Source organism: Phyllobates terribilis, unplaced genomic scaffold (assembly GCF_046119375.1).
Source record: "Phyllobates terribilis strain yellow unplaced genomic scaffold, ASM4611937v1 Scaffold_5__5_contigs__length_657084704, whole genome shotgun sequence".
NCBI lineage: Eukaryota > Metazoa > Chordata > Amphibia > Anura > Dendrobatidae > Phyllobates > Phyllobates terribilis.
Genome location: NW_027362765.1, coordinates 256464836 through 256484897, shown reverse-complemented (window position 1 = coordinate 256484897; position 20062 = coordinate 256464836). Strand labels below are relative to the sequence as shown.

General features: G+C 40.7%; 1 protein-coding gene across 2 annotated transcripts in view; it reads right to left on the bottom strand.

Annotated features, from left to right (window-relative positions):
- Positions 1-20062, bottom strand: part of ACSF2 (acyl-CoA synthetase family member 2) — a 123213-nt gene that overhangs the window by 31820 nt on the left and 71331 nt on the right. For both annotated transcript variants that reach the window (XM_073684080.1, XM_073684081.1), the window contains exons 9-10: positions 19539-19627; positions 16314-16390 (exon numbers count right to left, since the gene is read on the bottom strand). In XM_073684080.1, the coding sequence (XP_073540181.1) occupies positions 16314-16390; positions 19539-19627 (166 nt within the window). The remainder of the gene's footprint in view (positions 1-16313; positions 16391-19538; positions 19628-20062) is intronic.

The window sequence follows — 20062 nt, the reverse complement described above, 5'->3', positions numbered from 1 at the left end:
GGGATTTCTTGCCTTATAAATGGGGTTGGGACCATCAGTTGTGTTGTGCAGAAGGCTGGTGGATACACAGCTGATAGTCCTACTGAATAGACTGTTAGAATTTGTATTATGACAAGAAAAAAGCAGCTAAGTAAAGAAAAACGAGTGGCCATCATTACTTTAAGAAATGAAGGTCAGTCAGTCCGAAAAATTGGGAAAACTTTGAAAGTGTCCCCAAGTGCAGTTGGAAAAACCATCAAGCGCTACAAAGAAACTGGCTCACATGAGGACCGCCCCAGGAAAGGAAGACCAAGAGTCACCTCTGCTTCTGAGGATAAGTTTATCCGAGTCACCAGCCTCAGAAATCGCAGGTTAACAGCAGCTCAGATTAGAGACCAGGTCAGTGCCACACAGAGTTCAAGCAACAGACACATCTCTTCAACAACTGTTAAGAGGAGACTTTGTGCAGCAGACCTTCATGGCAAAATAGCTGCTAGGAAACCACTGCTAAGGACAGGCAACAAGCAGAAGAGACTTGTTTGGTCTAAAGAACACAAGGAATGGACATTAGACCAGTGGAAAATCTGTGCTTTGGTCTGATGAGTCCAAATTTGAGATCTTTGGTTCCAACCACCGTGTCTTTGTGCGATGCAGAAAAGGTGAACGGATGGACTCTACATGCCTGGTTCCCACCGTGAACCCCTGTGTGGGGGTGCTTTGCTGGTGACACTGTTGGGGATTTATTCAAAATTGAAAGCATACTGAACCAGCATGGCTACCACAGCATCTTGCAGCGGCATGCTATTCCATCCGGTTTGCGTTTAGTTGGACCATCATTTATTTTTCAACAGGACAATGACCCCAAGCACACCTCCAGGCTGTGTAAGGGCTATTTGACCAAGAAGGAGAGTGATGGGGTGCTACACCAGATGACCTGGCCTCCACAGTGACCAGACCTGAACCGAATCGAGATGGTTTGGGGTGAGCTGGACCGCAGAGTGAAGGCAAAAGGGCCAACAAGTGCTAAGCATCTCTGGGAACTCCTTCAAGATTGTTGGAAGACCATTTCCGGTGACTACCTCTTGAAGCTCATCAAGAGAATGCCAAGAGTGTGCAAAGCAGTCATCAAAGCAAAAGGTGGCTACTTTGAAGAACCTAGAATATAAGACATATTTTCAGTTGTTTCACCCTTTTTTGTTAAGTATATAATTCCACATGGGTTAATTCATAGTTTTGATGCCTTCAGTGTGAATGTACAATTTTCATAGTCATGAAAATACAGAAAAATCTTTAAATGAGAAGGTGTGTCCAAACTTTTGGTCTGTACTGTATTTATGAGAAGCATGGCCTGGACAACCCTTTCAGTGTGCCAGACTCCCATTTTTAGAAGAACTGCACTGTCCGTAAACCAGGAATGAGGAGCTGTCTCAAGGGTCATGGACATAAAAAGTAAAAAAACAACTAGATTGCAAAAATAGGCACCAGAATGTGGGGCCAAGTGTCATCTATGCCTCCCTCCAATCCTCCAGGCTGTCTAATGAATGTTGCACAGCAGTATAAAAACTTGTTCAGAGTTGCATCCAGAAAAGTGGGACGATTTTTTTTCTCACTTGTCATCTGTGTGCTGTCCGCATACAATCCGTTTTTACAGCAGCAATTAATCATTTACAGTTTCTCATGTTACAGAATTGTAATATATCTGTAAAAATTGGATACTATACTGATGGTCTGTATGGAATACAATTTATTTCTCACACCCATACACTTGAGTGGGTGAGTCTCATCTGATTTTTGGAGGAAAATCGAGCATGCTGCGATTTTTCTTCACATGCAGATTCAGTCAGTAAAAAATGTTGTTTTATGGTGACTGAAGTACAATTATAAGCATTTAATAAGTTTTTATACTTTTTTTGATAAATACATCATGTTTATGCAATGACTCAATATTTACAGTGGTGTCTCTCATTTATCAAGACTTCTTCAACCCCGCCCCCGCGACAGCTGGATATCAGCTTCTGGGCCAAATCCTGACTGATATCAACCCATCCTTGCCTAATCAGCACTTGTAGTATATCACAATGTTGTTGATTTTGTTTGTCCATCTGGTGATTTTGTTTGTCAATCCGCTTTTTGAGGCCAACCGGAGGTTCTCAATGGCATTGAGATCTGGAGAGTTTCCTGGCCATGGACCCAAAATTTAAATCTTTTTTTTACCGAATCACTTGGTTATCACTTTCGCCTTGTGACATGGTCTCCATCATGTTAGAAAAAGCATTGTTCATCACAAAATAAATTGCTGGTTGGGAGAAGTTGATCTAGGAGGATGTTTAAATCCCATTCTTTATTCATGGCAGTGTTCTTAGGCAAAATTGTGAATGAGCCCACTCCATGGATGAAAGCAACCAAACACATGAATGGTCTCAGGATGCTTTACTGTTGGCAAGACACAGGACTCATGGTACCACGCATCTTTTCTTGGACTGCAGAGCACTGGGATAATGTTGTCTGGAGAAGAAAAGGTGAGTGCTACCATGATTCCCAAGTCGCGCCATCTGTAAAACATCATGAGACCATTCATGTTTGGGGTTGCTTTTGATCCATGTAGTGGGCTCATTCACAATCTTGCCTAAAAACATTGTATAGAAGAAAGAATGGCATCTAAACATCCTCTGATGGCAACTTCTCCCAATGATCCAAGAGCAATTTGATAAAAAACATTGCTTTTTCCAGCATGATACAGCACAATGTCACAGGGCAAAAGTAATTACTAAGTGGCTCAGTGAACAAAGCATTGAAATTATGTGTCCATGTCAAAGAAGCTCCCCAGATCTCTATCAGATTGAGAACAGGTGGTAAAATCTCGAAAAGTGGATAGACAAAATTACAGAAATTGTGATGAACTCAAAGCTCTGGCTAGACAAGAATGGATTGTCCTCAGTCTGAATTTGGCTCAGAGGCAGATATCCAACATGTCACTGCAAAATGCTGAAGTATGGAGAGAAAAAAAAGGGACCCATTGTAAAATTGAGTCTATACATAAAATTGATGTATTTACATTAAAAGTTTAAAACTTAGGAGTTACTTATTGTACTCCAGTAACCATAAGACTAAAAGATCTAAAAACATTGAAGCAGCAAACTTTATGAAAACCAAAATTTATGTCAGTAACAAATCTTTTGACAACAACGGTACACTAAGACTTTAAAAGGTTCGAGCAGTTTACAAAAGAAAAAAAAGTTAAAATATTTGAATGAAGAGTCTTAGGCTGTGTGCCCACTATGCGTTTTTCAAGCGTTTTTGCCGCGGAATTTCCGCAGCGAAAACGCTTAAAAAAATGCTTGGTAATACGCGCCCCATAGTCCCCAATGATAATCCACATGTGCTGTGCACATGCTGCGGAAATCTCCACTGCGGATTATCATTGCTGAAAAATCCGCAGCATGTCCATTAATTTTGCGGACACGCAGCGTAATTGCCGCCATTGACTTGCATTGAAACGCTTAATATCCGTGTCAGCACATTTGCACATACGGATATTATGCGATTCTATCTGCGGATGGTATAATTTATTATCAAATATCCCAGAAACTAGAGAAAAACTGGCAAACCCAAGGCCATATTCTTAATCAGCACTATAAATGTAACATAAAACCGTTCAGACATGGTTGGCACCAAAATCAGTGTATATCAGTGAAATCAGTGGGCAACAAGTTTGTCTCACTTACACTTGCTTTTTGGTTCCCATACAAATACCACCTAATCTCTGGTGTTCCCAAGTGCAGGACACACCGTGACAACCTTTTAAGTATCCAAAAGAGGATGACAAAAAGCACCTTTGGTCTGTAAGGACCTTGAATAATTATAAATTGTGTTTGGATATATATATGTTTAGATGCACAGCAGCAGCCGCAAAGGCAGAGTCTACAGACTGCTCTTCTCCTGTGAAGACGACAAACTACAAACTGTTGGAAAACAACTGGCTGACAGGCTAGCAAGACATGAAGTGTGATAATCATCAACAATTTTAATGGATTTAACATTTAACCACAACATGTCCTAGCTAAAAGCTACACAAAAGGAGTTTTAATAAAAACTGAATTAGTATAAATTACGTTAGATCGCATTCATACTCACAATAGTGCTGTCGTTCCCCAGGAGGAACACTGATATTCACTTACACGTTCGTTAGACATGATACCAAACAGCTTTTATGATCTAAGTAAGTCACCTGAGCCGCAGACTATGCTGTAGACATCACTAAGAATAAAGATGACTTGTACAACTAATTCTGTACCTCTTTTAGACAACATTCAAGTGAATAAGACAGTGCTTCTATACATTGCACCACCACCACTATAAGTATAGCGGAGGCAAAAGGGGATCAGCCTGAAACCTGATAAAAATGTTGAAGAGTCTGTAGAGCTCACACAATCACCACAGCCCATTCAAATGCCTCAATGCAGACTGTAAAACCCCTACAATCCAATATTAATGGCCTATCCTAAGGACTCGTCATTATAAAGGCTGGATAAACCCTTCAAGCCATCATTGAAGATCTCAGATCTTTTTATAGCTGAATTCTTAAACCCAGGAGTGATAACAGTCTAGACCGGTGCCCTAGAATTTAGAAAATAGTCAGCAATGTAATAATTCCCATAACTTTATATGTATGGCATGTACAGTACAGACCAAAAGTTTGGACACACCATCTCATTTAAAGATTTTTCTGTATTTTCATGACTATGAAAATTGTACATTCACTCTGAAGGCATCAAAACTATGAATTAACACATGTGGAATTATATACTTAACAAACAAGTGTGAAACAACTGAAAATGTGTCTTATATTCTAGGTTCTTCAAAGTAGCAACCTTTTGCTTTGATGACTGCTTTGCACACTCTTGGCATTCTCTTGATGAGCTTCAAGAGGTAGTCACCGGAAATGGTCTTCCAACAATCTTGAAGGAGTTCCCAGAGATGCTTAGCACTTGTTGGCCCTTTTGCCTTCACTCTGCGGTCCAGCTCAACCCAAACCATCTCGATTGGGTTCAGGTCTGGTGACTGTGGAGGCCAGGTCATCTGGCGAAGCACCCCATCACTCTCCCTCCTGGTCAAATAGCCCTTACACAGCCTGGAGGTGTGTTTGGGGTCATTGTCCTGTTGAAAAATAAATGATGGTCCAACTAAACGCAAACCGGATGGAATAGCATGCCGCTGCAAGATGCTGCAGTAGCCATGCTGGTTCAGTATGCCTTCAATTTTTAATAAATCCCCAACAGTGTCACCAGCAAAGCACCCCCACACCATCACACCTCCTCCTCCATGCTTCACGGTGGGAACCAGGTATGTAGAGTCCATCCGTTCACCTTTTCTGCGTCGCACAAAGACACGGTGGTTGGAACAAAAGATCTCAAATTTGGACTCATCAGACCAAAGCACAGATTTCCACTGGTCTAATGTCCATTCCTTGTGTTCTTTAGACCAAACAAGTCTCTTCTGCTTGTTGCCTGTCCTTAGCAGTGGTTTCCTAGCAGCTATTTTACCATGAAGGTCTGCTGCACAAAGTCTCCTCTTAACAGTTGTTGAAGAGATGTGTCTGTTGCTTGAACTCTGTGTGGCACTGACCTGGTCTCTAATCTGAGCTGCTGTTAACCTGCGATTTCTGAGGCTGGTGACTCGGATAAACTTATCCTCAGAAGCAGAGGTGACTCTTGGTCTTCCTTTCCTGGGGCGGTCCTCATGTGAGCCAATTTCTTTGTAGCGCTTGATGGTTTTTGCAACTGCACTTGGGGACACTTTCAAAGTTTGCCCAATTTTTCGGATTGACTGACCTTCATTTCTTAAAGTAATGATGGCCACTCGTTTTTCTTTACTTAGCTGCTTTTTTCTTGCTATAATACAAATGCTAACAGTCTATTCAGTAGGACTATCAGATGTGTATCCACCAGACTTCTGCACAAAACAACTGTTGGTTTCAACCCCATTTATAAGGCAAGAAATCCCACTTATTAAACCTGACAGGGCACACCTGTGAAGTGAAAACCATTTCCGGTGACTACCTCATGAAGCTCATCAAGAGAATGCCAAGAGTGTGCAAAGCAGTCATCAAAGCGAAAGGTGGCTACTCTGAAGAACCTAGAATATGATACATATTTTCAGTTTTTCACACTTTTTTGTTAAGTATATAATTCCACGTGTGTTAATTCATAGTTTTGATGCCTTCAGTGTGAATATGCAATTTTCAAAGTCATGAAAATATAGAAAAATCTTTAAATGAGAAGGTGTGTCCAAACTTTTGGTCTGTACTGTATATTGGCATGGAAATCAATAAAAAAACAGCAATAATTAAAGGGATTGGTGGTGCATTTGTCATGAAGCGATATACACTCAACATCGAAATTTTAACATCACAAAGAAAAAGTGGTGGAATTGTGAAAATCATAGGATGAATAGACATGTTAATGATATGGAAATAATGGAAAAATTTAAACAAAATTTTCTACACGTCTCAATTTCTTTACTTATGCATTAAGTATGAGTACCACATGCAGAAATACATGCAACTTAATGACTTGGCATGCAATCAATGAGGTTACTATCAAGATCTGCAGCTGGCAGCTCCCTTTACAATTGCCGACCAATGATGTCTAAGATGTGCTCGATCAGAGACAAATCCAGAGATGCTGCAGGCCATTGTAGCAAGTTAAAGTCAAGTACACTGCTCACGGTAGCATAAGCAACATGCGGCATGGCATTGTCATGTTGAGAAATGGCTCCTGGTACACTTTCATGTTCCCTCGTGAAGGCCTCTTCATGGAGTTGCCCATGTGGTCTGCAGACAAATCTTAGGCTATCATTGTATCCAATACAAATGCGACACTCATCACTGAAGAGGACAGATTTCCATTATAGCCTCTACTGCAGTCTTGCTCTGCACAATGATAACCTTTGAGAGTGGTGGTGTGAGGTCAATTGAACACCTGAAGCTGGACACCTGACTAGCAGCCCAAAGGTGTGCAAAAGCCTTCTCATGGTTTGTATAGACACTGCTTGACACCTTAGACTTGTTATGTGACTTCCAATTTCAGTTGTCGAACACAATAGATCAATATGTGTCATTCATCAAATCTGATGAAACCATGTTTGCTACACCACAGAAAGGCCTTCATGAGATAATGTCACAGTCAGAGGCGGACATAACATTGGTGCAACCTGCGCAACTCCTCAGGGGGACAACTTCTACCTCCAAAACAGGTGAAATTATGCATTATGATGAGCTATAAGACTGCAAAGGGCCCATATATTGTTCTTGGACATAGGCCCATTTTTGTCTGTGTACAGTCCTAGGCACACTGGTCCTTCTATGAGAATTATCGTGTAAGGTGGCATAATGTACAGTAGCCGGAACCTTCAAGTCTTCATTCGAACCATGCTAACAGCTCGGCAATACACCAATTTAGTTGTGGAACCAGTGGTTTGACCTTGTCTTTAAAATGTCCCAGGAGCCGCTTTTCAACATGACAACGCCAGGCCGTATCTTGCTTGCGCTACTGTCAGCAGCCTGCATAGCCTAAACGTGCTATCATGTCCTGCACAATCCCCAGACTTGGCTCCCATCAAGCATATCTGAGACTTTATTGGCCAACAATTGCAAAAGGGAGTTGCCAGCAGCGGATCTTGATGATTTGTGTGCCTAAGTGAATTCAGCGTAGCAGAACTTTCCTCAACCATTAATTACCTCTTTGATAGTAGCAAAGACAGGTAAGTGTGTTAATTTCCTCACATGGAGCTCATACTCGATACTGAATAAATTGAGATACTTTGACAATTTTGTTTCCATTTTTTCATCATTTGCATATATTTAACATATCTATACATCCTGCGATTTCCATAATTCCAAGACTTTTCCTTCATGATGTTGGAATTTCAATGTTGAGGTGGGTAGTAAGTTGAAGCAATACAAGTGGTCCCTCAAATTACAATATTTAAGTGGCTGTACCCTCTCAGAAAATCTTGGTCCCAGGGCACAGTTTTCTTTTCTTTTTTTTTTAAATAATAAAGAGTCCGGCACAGTCTGCAGCACTTGAGTCATGTCAATCCACTACTGGCAGCAAACAATCAGTGAGCTCAGGGGCTTTGAGCAAGGCGTTCCACCTACATGGTCAGAGCCGCTGAGTTCCTAATCTGGTTGCTGCTCTGTTGACGTAGGCAGAGACTCAACGCTGGACCTACGTATGGCTAGAAAAGAAAGGTTTATTATATGACAAACTGTGTCGGGATCAAGATTTTCTGAAAGGGGACAACCGCTTTAATTTTTTTCTGGACGACCATTATACATTGATATATAACGTAACTCTGGAAATAACAGCTTTCGATAAAGTCTCCAAGATGTCGTTAAGTTCTTATCAAAAATTGGAAATTGCTCCTGGAAGCTGGAAATCACTGTGTCTATAATGAGGACAGGACCTTCTTCAGGGTTCTGGACAATACACACAATGTACCAGAAAAATAACATGAAGCTGCCTTCACCTGGTGTCCAAAGGAGCAGCTGCTCCTGGTAAAGAGCAGTACAGGACATGTAATACCGCACTACACTGTAAATAGCAAATTAGTGTATGAACTTCAATAAAACAGGTGTTTTACAAGTGAAATGCCCATGACGGTTGAAGAAATCCTCCAGCCATTCACCTGTGCAACAGATTAGTCCTATCTGTGGCATTGTATGTGGAGTATGGTTTTAAGTTACAGCCCATGAAAAACCATTCTATGTTGGAAAAGTTGTAACCTGAAGGTTTATACATTCAATTGTAAAGTAAACTGCTTGTGGATCACCCAATGCCTTTAAAAGGAAACTTCTCAGCAGGTTTTTAGACCATAAACTAACATCATTTATATAAAGCATTTGAAAAGCTGATGACATTCCTACCTTTGTTTTATAAATCCATTTCTCCGTTTTCAAGAAATCCTTTGGAGAATGTTCATGCAAATTAGATTGCAAGTGCAGGAACTTGGTCTGTACTTACAGCTCTACGGCCTTTATCATGCTTTCTCATCCCGTAGCCAGGCCTCCTGTCAATGACTGACAGGTCACTAAGTGTAGCCTACCACCCATCCAAGATCTTGATCACACACTGTAATTTCTGGTGGCGACGCATGTGTCGCATGGGTCCTGATGGTCTTGCAAGAGCAGGACTATCTATCTGCACATGCTCAGTCTCCAGGAATAAGAGTGCCTGCACAAAATCTCTGTCAGAGGAGCAAGTCATAGAGAAGAGTGACCTGTCAGTCATTGACAGGAGGCCAGTAATGGGATGAGAAAGAGGGAGAGAGGCCGTAGTGCTGTACAGACCATGCCCCTGCACTTGAATATACAATCGCTTATGGATATCTAGAAAATGGAGAAACAGATTGATATAAAACAAAAGGTGTGGACATCATCAACATTTCAGATTCTTTACATAGATGACAATAGTTTAGGGTCTAAAAACCTGCTGACAGTGTTCCTCTAAATATTGGACTGGTTTGTATAAAACTCAGAAGAGACTGACTTAAACTTTTTTGCAAATTCTGCAGCTACAAGAGAGGGAAGACAGTGGGACTCCTCATAGAGAAGATAAATGATTTGTTACAGTCTCTGCCTTTCGTCTTGTTCTATACATGCCACTAAATAAATGCCTAATTTGCAATTCAGGACGCTGCAAACCTGCTGAAATTTCATCTTCACGGTGCATTGACGATATTATATATTACTTCTAACTGTGATATAAACAGTCTCAGTTATAGAATTTATGAAGAAGTTGAGCAATAAAAAATAATGCAATGTTAAAATGTTGCGTCGGATTTATAAACACACTTATGGTCCAGCACAATGTGCCGAATATAAAAAAAAAGACACAAACTGGCACAAACTACAGCTACAGCTCAGCCCCCAACTGACCATAAACTTTAAACTGTTAGTAAAATGTTGTTGCAACAGAAAGGAGGTGTATTTTAAAGAAATGTTATGCTATTAAAATAAAAAAAGAGAAATAAGAATTATAAAAGAATATACACATAACCGAATGAGAAGAAAAACATTGCATTTAAACCCCAATGTGTTTTATTTATTTATTTTTTTACTATAAATGGCTTTGTCTTGGACTAGTTAAATAAAATGACTTAATTAACAATCACAACATTTAAAGGGATTGTCCACTACTAGGACAACCCCTTCTCATTCTGAATGTTTACCCCAGTTAAAATAAAGACACCTATACTCCCTTCCCGTGCCGGGGCCGTTCCAGCGGGGTTGGCACTCGCGTTCCTGGGGCTCACATGAGGTTGTTACATCACGTAAGCCCGGCGCCCAATCAACATCGGTGTAACTGTCCTCGCCTTCAGACGTATAAGTAATCAACAGGGAGTGAGAGCTGCGGCACCTGCACAGGACGGGAGTATAAATGTTTTTGTTTTAATGGGGACAAAGTTTCAAACTGAGAAGGGGTCGTCTTAGTAGTGGACTATGCCTTAAAGGACTTGTACAGTTTAATTTTTTACTCCATTAGCTTCCTCTGCTTAAAAATGACAAAGAAAGCTGTACTCATCCACTGCCGCTCCTGCTCCATGCTGCAGCCTCCCATCTTTGGTGGCGTCATTTCGACATCACAAGAGCTATCGCGAGAGTGGCACTAGGTGAGTACAGCGGTCTGTCATTTTTAAGTACATGAAGCCCAGAAAGTAAAAAATGAACTTAACAAGAGAACCCATTTAACTCCTTCTTATTGCATTCTCCACTGTTATATACTACAGAAAAACATCCATTATTTCTTCTGGCAGAGTGAAATCATAATGGTGGCCCAACAAACAGTCAGCGTCGGCTCAGGTATTGCCTTAATCCCTTTACCCCCGAGGGTGGTTTGCACGTTAATGACCGGGCCAATTTTTACAATTCTGACCACTGTCACTTTATGAGGTAATAACTCTGGAACGCTTCAACGGATCCCACTGATTCTGAGAATGTTTTTTCGTGACACATTGTACTTCATGATAGTGGTAAAATTTCTTCGATATCACTTGCGTTTATTTGTGAAAAAAATCGGAAATTTGGCAAAAATTTTGCAATTTTCAAAATTTCAATTTTTATGCCCTTAAATCAGAGAGATATGTCACACAAAATAGTTAATAAATAACATTTCCCACATGTCTACTTTACATCAGCACAATTTTGGAACAAAAATTTTTTTTTAGTAGGGAGCTATAAGGGTTAAAAGTTGACCAGCGATTTCTCATTTTAACAACAAAATTTACAAAACCATTTTTTTTAGAGACCACATCACATTTGAAGTGACTTTGAGGGGCCTTTATGACAGAAAATACCCAAAAGTGACACCATTCTAAAAACTGCACCCCTCAAGGTGCTCAAAACCACATTCAAGAACTTTATTAACTCTTCAGGTGCTTCACAGGAATTTTTGGAATGTGGAAGAAAAAAATGAACATTTAACTTTTTTCACAAAAATATTACTTTAGACCCAAATTTTTTTATTTTCGCAGGGGTAACAGGAAAAAATGGACCCCAAAATTTGTTGTGCAGTTTCTCCTGAGTAAGCCGATACCCCATATGTGGGTGAAAACCACTGTTTGGGCGCACGGCAGGGTTCAGAAGTGAAGGAGCGCCATTAGACTTTTTGAATGTAAAATTTGCTTGAATAATTAGCGGACGCCATGTTGCGTTTGGAGAGCCCCTGATGTGCCTAAACAGTGGAAACCCCCCACAAGTGACACCATTTTTGAAACTAGACCCCTTAGGGAACTTATCTAGATGTGTGGTGAGCACCCTGAACCCCTAGGTGCTTCACAGAAGTTTATAACATTGAACCGTAAAAATAACATTTTCACATTTTTTCAACAAAAACGTTTTTTCAGCCCCCAATTTTGCTTTTTCACAAGGGTAACAGGTTGCATTTTGGGAGTCCCTGATGTGCCTAAATAGTGGAAACCACCCCACCCTCCCCCCAGTGACTCCATTTTGGAAGATATACCCCTCCAGGATTTTATCAAGGAGTATAGTGAACATTTTGAACCCAGAGGTACGACACAGAATTTGATAACATTAGGTCATCATATTGAATAAGTTGTCATTAGTCTTGAGTGCAAGTGCTCGCTATTTGAGTTAGCATCAGGTACTAGGGTATGCACCAAGTATCGCGGGTGCTCAAGTGACATGTTCGAGTCTCTGCCCCGCATGTTTTTTTTATTAGACACCCCAAAAAAAACATGCGTGGATCGCTCGTGCATGGCAGGCAATCCCCGCAAGGTTTTTTAGGCTGTATAACAGCTGCAAAACATTTGGGGAGGAGACTTGAGCATGTCACTCGAGCACCCGCCATACTCGGTGCATACCCAAGCACCCGATGCAAACTCAAGTAGCGAGCACTTGCGCTCACTAGTCGACATATCGTCATTTTTTTTTTCTTTACTTCTGAAAAAATCCCAACCCCAACCTTAGCCCAACCCTAACCCTAGCCTACCCTTAGCCTAGCCCTAGCCCAACCCTAACCCTAGGCCAACCCTAACGCCAACCCAAACCCTAGCACAACCCTAACACAACCCTAACCCTAGCACAACCCTAACCCTAAAGTTTATTTTTTACGCCGTTCCTCGTGTGGTATAAGTGATTAGACGACGCTATTCTTCGGGTCGGTGCAATTACAGCGATGCCAGATTCATATCGACTTTTTATGACTGACAGCTGTCACACACTAAAAGACGCATTTTTTTGCAAAGACTAGTTTTCGCATCGCCATATTTTGAGAGCTATAATTTTTTTTTGCGGGACAAGTTGACGTTTTTATCGGTATCATTTTTGGGCAAATGACATTTTTTGATCGCTTTCTATTCCGATTTTTGGGAGGCAGAATAAACAAAAGCCAACAATTCAGGAATTGTTTTTTTGTTTTGTTTTGTATACCGTTCTGCGTGTGGTAAAATTGATAAGGTAGCTTTATTCTTCGGGTCAGTACGTTTACAGCGGTACCGCATTTTTTTTATTTTTTTTTATTTTGGCGCTTTTACACAATAAAAACTATTTTATAGAAAAAAGAATTGTTTTTGCATCGCTTTATTCTGAGAGCTATAACTTTTTTATTTTTCTGTTGTTGGAGCTGTATTGCGGCTTGTTTTTTGCGGGACAAGATGACGTTTTCAGCGTCACTTTCTGACATTTTTATTACTTGTTCACATTGTCCCACTATGGGACTTTCACTTTTTGCAGCCTATCAGAGCTGCACAGGGAGAAGTTACTTTGGTCGTGCACTGCGCATGACCAAAGCAACTTCCTGCCTCCTGGTGACCTGGATGTTGTCATGATGACGTCGGGTCACCATGGCAACATCCGGGACCGGATTCAGATGCCGCTGGACGCCGGCAGAGAAGGTAAGTATTGCGCTTACCTCCTCTTGCCACCGGAATGCTGCGATCGCAGCATTTCGGGGGTTAATCTGCCGGGAGTGGTGCGGGACCACTCCCAGCGCATAGCACCGGGTGTCAGCTGTGACAACCAGCTGACACCCGGCAGCGATCTCGCCCGCACCGCTTGTGTGCGGGCGAAATTGCCAGGGCGTATTAATACGTATCAGGCCCATAAGGCCCAGGGCACAGATAAGTACTAATACGCCCTGGGTCAGAAAGGGGTTAAAGGGGTTTTCCTATGAACAAAATTAAATTTTTTTCAGTAGTTCTTGGAATAATAATAAGTTCCACAATTGGATGTGTTTAAATAAAATGTTCCTGTGCTGAGATAATCTTATAAATGTTCCCCTGCTGTGTACTGTGTAATGGTTGTGTCTGACCGTGGTGGAAAATGGTCTGATCATACCACAACTCCTGGGCTGGGGAGGAACAGAGTATACAGATATTACAGCAGGGGATCACAGCTGATTCTTTCTTTGAAGCAAAACATTGTTTAAAAACAGGCAGTGAAATGTTTTACCTCACAGAAAGAATCAGTTGTGATCCCGTGCTGTCCTGTCTGTATACTCTTTCCCCCACCCCCCCCTGCCCAGGAGATGTGGTATGATCAGATTATGGTCCTGCATGGTCAGACACAGCCATTACACAGTACACAGCAGAGACACATTTATAAGATTATCTCAGCACAGGAACATTTTATTTAAACACATCCAATTGTGGAAATTATTATTATTATTCCAAGATCTATTGATTAAAATGAACTTTTGTTTGTGGGAAAACCCCTTTAAATCATTCTGGTATTAAGAAATAATATTTAGGTTGGTCGCACCAGAACACCTTCTGGACATGTGCACAAATGTATTGTTTCTTTTGAAAAAATGTGAAATTTCTTCATTATATTCTGCTCTGATACTGCATGACGGGTTAACTGTCTGGCTTAAGAGTCCATTCAATACATATGCAATGTAATACCATTATATTAGTGCTGGCCAAATACCTGTAGTGTTTTTCACAAAATGATTTAATCTCCAGATGCAGTGATTATATAAACCAGAGAACCTGAAATAGCATTCGGCTTACAGCTCCTGTAATAATGCCATCCGCATATGTTAAGTCCCAGGTGGACTCTGTACTGGAAATTTAGGGAGCAGTTCCCTGCATGATTGTTTTCAGTTCTCCATAGGAAAAACAGTCGGGGGGCATGGTGTCTTCTAAATCTTGGGTCACCTGTTGCAATGTTTTTGCAGGAAATGAGAACTGCAAACAGCTGCAAGGGGGAAGACTGACAATATGTAGGCACATTGCGCCAAAAGTGCACAACACAAAAAGCAAGTTTTCAGTGATCTCAGACAGATGTCTGTCCAGACTCTGAAGACTTCCATTGAAGGAGAACTCACCACCTCTCGTGGCCGCCTGTTCCACTCATTGATCACCCTCACTGTCAAAAAGTTTTTTCTAATATCTAATCTGTGTCTCCTCCCATTCAGTTTCATCCCATTGCTTTTAGTGTTTTCATGTGCAAATTAGAAGATGGTTGATCTCTCTATACTGTGACAGCCCTTCAGATATTTGTAGACAGCTATTAAGTCTCCTCTTAGCCTTTTTATTTGAAAGCTAAACATTCCCAGATCCTTTAACCGTTCCTCATAGGACATAGTTTGCAGTCCACTCACCATCCTGGTAGCTCTTCTCTGAACTTGCTCCAGTTTTCTTATGTATTTTTTAAAATGTAATACCTAGAACTGGACACAGTATTCCAGAGGAGGTCTGACAAGGAGGAGTAGAGGGGGATAATTACTTCACATGATCTAGACTATATGCTTCTCTTAATACATCCCAAAACTGTGTTTGCCTTTTTCACTGCTGCGTCCTTACAGAACACAGACAGAAAGGCTTATAGAAGATACTTGGGGTAAGTAATGGCTCCTTTATATATAGCTTATATGTTAGGAAGTGACATTCAGCATGGAGAAGAAGCTGAATCCATAGCAGGCATGGCAAACGCTCGCTCTTTACATGAGCAGAAGCCCTCACATTCCAGCATTCGGAATTGTGGAAGTATACCAGATGTCCTGGAAATCAAGGCAAGGTTCGAGGCTGTCCACATATTTTTGCGTTTCTGCTCAGTACCTAAAATGATATAGAGAGGTCAACTTCTAACTGAAGCCACCTGAAGAATGATAGTGTCATTTGTTTTTTATTGCTTCAGGATTAAGATGGAACATGTACCCAGTGTAGGGTTTGGTACTCACTCAGCAGCGTTAGAGGTAGACACAGGATACGGTTTCTTTAAAAATGTTCAAGGCAGGTTTATTATGCTGCATAAACCACACTTTTAGAAGTAAACAAAAGACAGCCTTGTCCGGCACAGTGTAACAAAACCAGAAAATAAACAGTCCAATACAATATGGCGGGTTCGCCCGCTCATGGTCAGTGTCCTTTAGCACAAACACTCTGGAGGTCTCCACACCTCCAGCCACAGACACTAAATGAGATGCTCGGTCTCCATTTTATACAGACGTCCTGGGGTGGGGATATGTGAGCAGCCAATCCCACCCGTCTCTTATGACTGCTCGTAAAAACGGCCATGATACGCCCAATTAACCCTCTTAGCACAATGTGTTCCAGAGCATGCTTTCCCGGGTTTTACATCACTCAAGCTACCAACCGCAGCGATACATATCTCCCCTCAAAGACATGTCCGGTAGCCATCTTACACCAGCGATGTCATTTTGATATAGCTGTGCATTTTAATTGGGAAAACCCAGTCAATAGCTCCCCATATACCTTGTGTGCGCTCAGCCTGTAGCATACTATACATTTACACTTGGATGAAAGTAAACCACTCAAAAGCTTTATATTAGCAGTATGTGATGGTAACTCACCAAAATATTTTTCATCACAGTCTCCATGGCAAATTTCTTCACAATCTCAGGAGGGGCAATGGACCCAGCAATCACTCCTGCAATTATGGTCAATGACAATTTATCACAATCTAGCTTTGTTGTAGAAATCCTTTTTTATGATAATAAACCACATTAACAAAGAAGATTCCTTAGAGCGTCATTTCGATTGAACACAATCAATATAAAGAAAGCGGAAGAATATTATAATTACGCAGTTCAATCAGGGTCTAAAGCCTATTAAATTACTTTTACATGGATTTACAAGCAAATAATATCATTGATTAGACCATTGTGAGCACTCTAGATTACACTGCATTTCCCTGGTTACATTTTCTGATAATGACAGTAGTATCCTATTACATAAAATAAGAAAAAATACAGGGTAAGAAAGGAATCAAGGAACAGGGTGCAGGGGAAATGGAAACATATTGGATACACAGTCAACCAAGCCAAAGAAGACCCCTGCGGAAGCAAAGAATCCATTACGGCATTGGGACTGTCAGCAATTTGTTGCTCCAAATACCAAGTTGTGAGGCTGAAACAAGGTCTAATGTCTCTTTAAATGTGGTGGTATAGTAAGAAATCTTTCCCATAATTTCACTTTATGAAATGATTCTATACAAATCATTTGAAATAGTTAGGAGAACTTATCTAGGAGAATACGGAGATGGAGAAGTACCTATTCACCATTACAACATTGCTTTTCATGCACATGGGACCTCAATCCTAGTTCTATAAAGTCTTAAAAAGCAACCATGTAAAATAAAATCTTAGTACGGTCTGTCCAGTATATGCAGACAGAAGAAATGTGACATTTTAGAATGCAAATATCGCTCGCAGCTGACAAGCAAATGTCTGAAAAAGTTCTAACGGCACTGCAGCTCCCTCCACATTGATGGTGATGTCAACCTTCTCTGGGCTTCCTTCTCTTCATGGCTAGTGACGGCACAGTTCTCTCAGCTGCCTCCTAATCCTAGCTAGTGACGGCTAGTTTACATTTTGCTAGTATGGAAAGTGTCTCACGACCATCTCTCAAGAGCTGAATGTGTTTTAAGGTAAGACAGGGTGGGGCACAGCTTTATAAGAACCTCTGGTGACCCAGGTTCCATCAGGATTCTATGGTTCAGCTAAATAGGGTCCTGCAACTGACAACCTTGTAGACAGTAAAGTAAAGTAATTCTAGGATAATCACCACACAATTTAATTCACAGATAACACATTCCCTTTAATAAAGATAAAAAAAATAACCTATTGTTTAAATCAGGTTCTTATATTAAATTACATTTTTTTTTTTACATTTTTTATCTTTTTTTTTTCAACTTTCCATATAACTATATAAAAAAAACCTTCAGAAATCTTGCAATTTTCACACTGGCCACTAGAATTTACACTTGACTCCCACTTCCTGTTCTGTACAGAAAACTTTTCAGCAGTCTCATTGTCATCCCAGACAGGATTACAATGACAGATAACACCTCTAGCAGATATCACATAATGTCAATGGTGGGTCATGTGTTATCGCAGCTCACCTTCACCTCCGCAATGACTTTTGGCCAGATTAGGGCATGCTCAGATTATACTTCAATACAAACAAGTAGGGTTTTAATCAGTCTATTGCTGTTAATGTCCATGTGAAGAACAAGAGAGTTGGAGTCGAATATTAAGCCAAGTTGCCAGCTAGTGGGCCAATAGAGAATTAATAATATAGATAATAAAAACATCATTATAAAAAAATATATATTCAACTTAAAAGCCTGATTTGCAAAATAAAAAAAATAACCTATGACACGTTCCCTTTATGACCTGGCTTATGTCTGTCTGGCAATGATAACTTTTTTAAACTGATGTGGTGATTTTGAGGTTAAGTACATGTTCTGAAAAGCTTGCTAATGGCCTATCCAAAATGTTCTTATAGAAGCCCATGGTAGCCTGACGCAACACTATCCGACCTGGCAACTGTACCGTACAATAATACTCTAGTAAAACAGGTCGCAAACAACAAACCTGATTGACAGGTTTTGTTTCAGATTAAAGTAGACCTGTCACTTGCTCAGGAAAATTGAGATAAAAATCTTGTAAAAAAAAATCTCTGAGGTCCCCTGATTCTACTGCTCTTTTCCGTTTTGTGCTGTGTTTCTCCATTGTAGAAATATTCACATTTGTTTCCTCTGGAGCACGGTATGTGAAATCTCTGCTTTGCAGTCCAACTGGGTGTTTCTTCACAGTCTTCTCTGGAGTCATGCGCTTTCACCCCTTTCTCTCAGATGCTGCCAATCACAGCTTGGCAGCGTCTGAGACTACTAAATCACCTGCAGAGCTGTGATTGGTAGAATTCAAAAGGGAGGGATAAATGTGCACACCCCCCAAAGAAGACTGTGAAGAAACGCCCAGTTAGACTGCAAGGCAAAGATTTCACATGGCGCACTCCAGAAGCAACTAATGTGAATCTCTACAATGCATTGAATCCCCTCCAAACTAATAATTGGAGATTTTTATCCGTGAATTGTTAAAATGCACGTGTTACATGCCTCAAGGCCTCCATACACATTAGATAAAAATCTGCAGACCAAATACAGTGGGAATGGCCAACCATCTAGTGTGTTACCATGGCCAATCGTTTGGAGATATGCCACCACCAGAAGTGTCTGGTAGAAGACACAGCCATGTTTGGCCAAACTGAATGGGCATGTGAATGGGGGAGTTGAGATAGATAGCCGTCGTCCAAACAAGCATACCGCTGATCGCTCTCTGAGGTGTATGGGAACATTAAACGCAAGTTCCCAATATGAGTCTTTGACGCTGCAAAAAAAAATATTGTCTTACAGTTTCAGCAAAGTGGAAGGGATTTATGGAAATCTCTGTGTGCTTCCTTGAAAAATGTCTGGTTAAAATTAACAGCTGAGAATTTAACGGTTAATGAAACTATATGGGGACTATGTGTTTTGGATGGAGTCGAGCTTAAAACTTAGAACGAAGGCATGCCATGATGATGAGTTTGCATTCATTTTTTTTCCAAAGAAAGCATATAGGAAATTCCAGGCACTGTTCCACAGACACGGACCCCACAAATATCTGAGAGATAAATAAATCGGCAAAACCACTGGAAACTTGTGTCCTGGAATTTTATGAGAATGGTAAAGAAAAATACTCTATATAGTCACAAACTGAAATCCATAACCAGTTTATCATATTTTAGCCACATACCAGAGGTTAGAGTAGAAGCTTGAGCAGCAAAGTCTGGCTGTCCCAAAAGGTCTATGTACATTGTAGGAGTCCCATACATAAATGTGCATCTGTAAGAGATTAACAGAACCACTCATGGAAATTCAGAGCACACAGGCAGCCTTCATATTAACGTTCAACGCTTCCTGACATTTATCCACAGAAGGTTCCACAGAAATATATTATATACTACATTGTGAGTATATACTGCATTTGCATTCAGACAGACAAGTAATAAGACATTATGAAATGTTAAAAAAAAGATAATGCTACAAGTCACTCCTCACCTTCTATTAAGCAGACTAGTCACATCTCTCCCTGTCTGGCTTCTCAAACTAGGTTTTCTATGAAAAGCTGGAACATTTCAAAGAAAAACATACCAGGTTGCAATCATGCGACCAGGCTCGGATTCATCCTGGCTGAGGTTTAAGCAGCATGAATCCAGTGACAGGTTCCCTTTAATGTAAAACATAATATTCTGGCTGCCTGCTGTCACCATCAGAGGG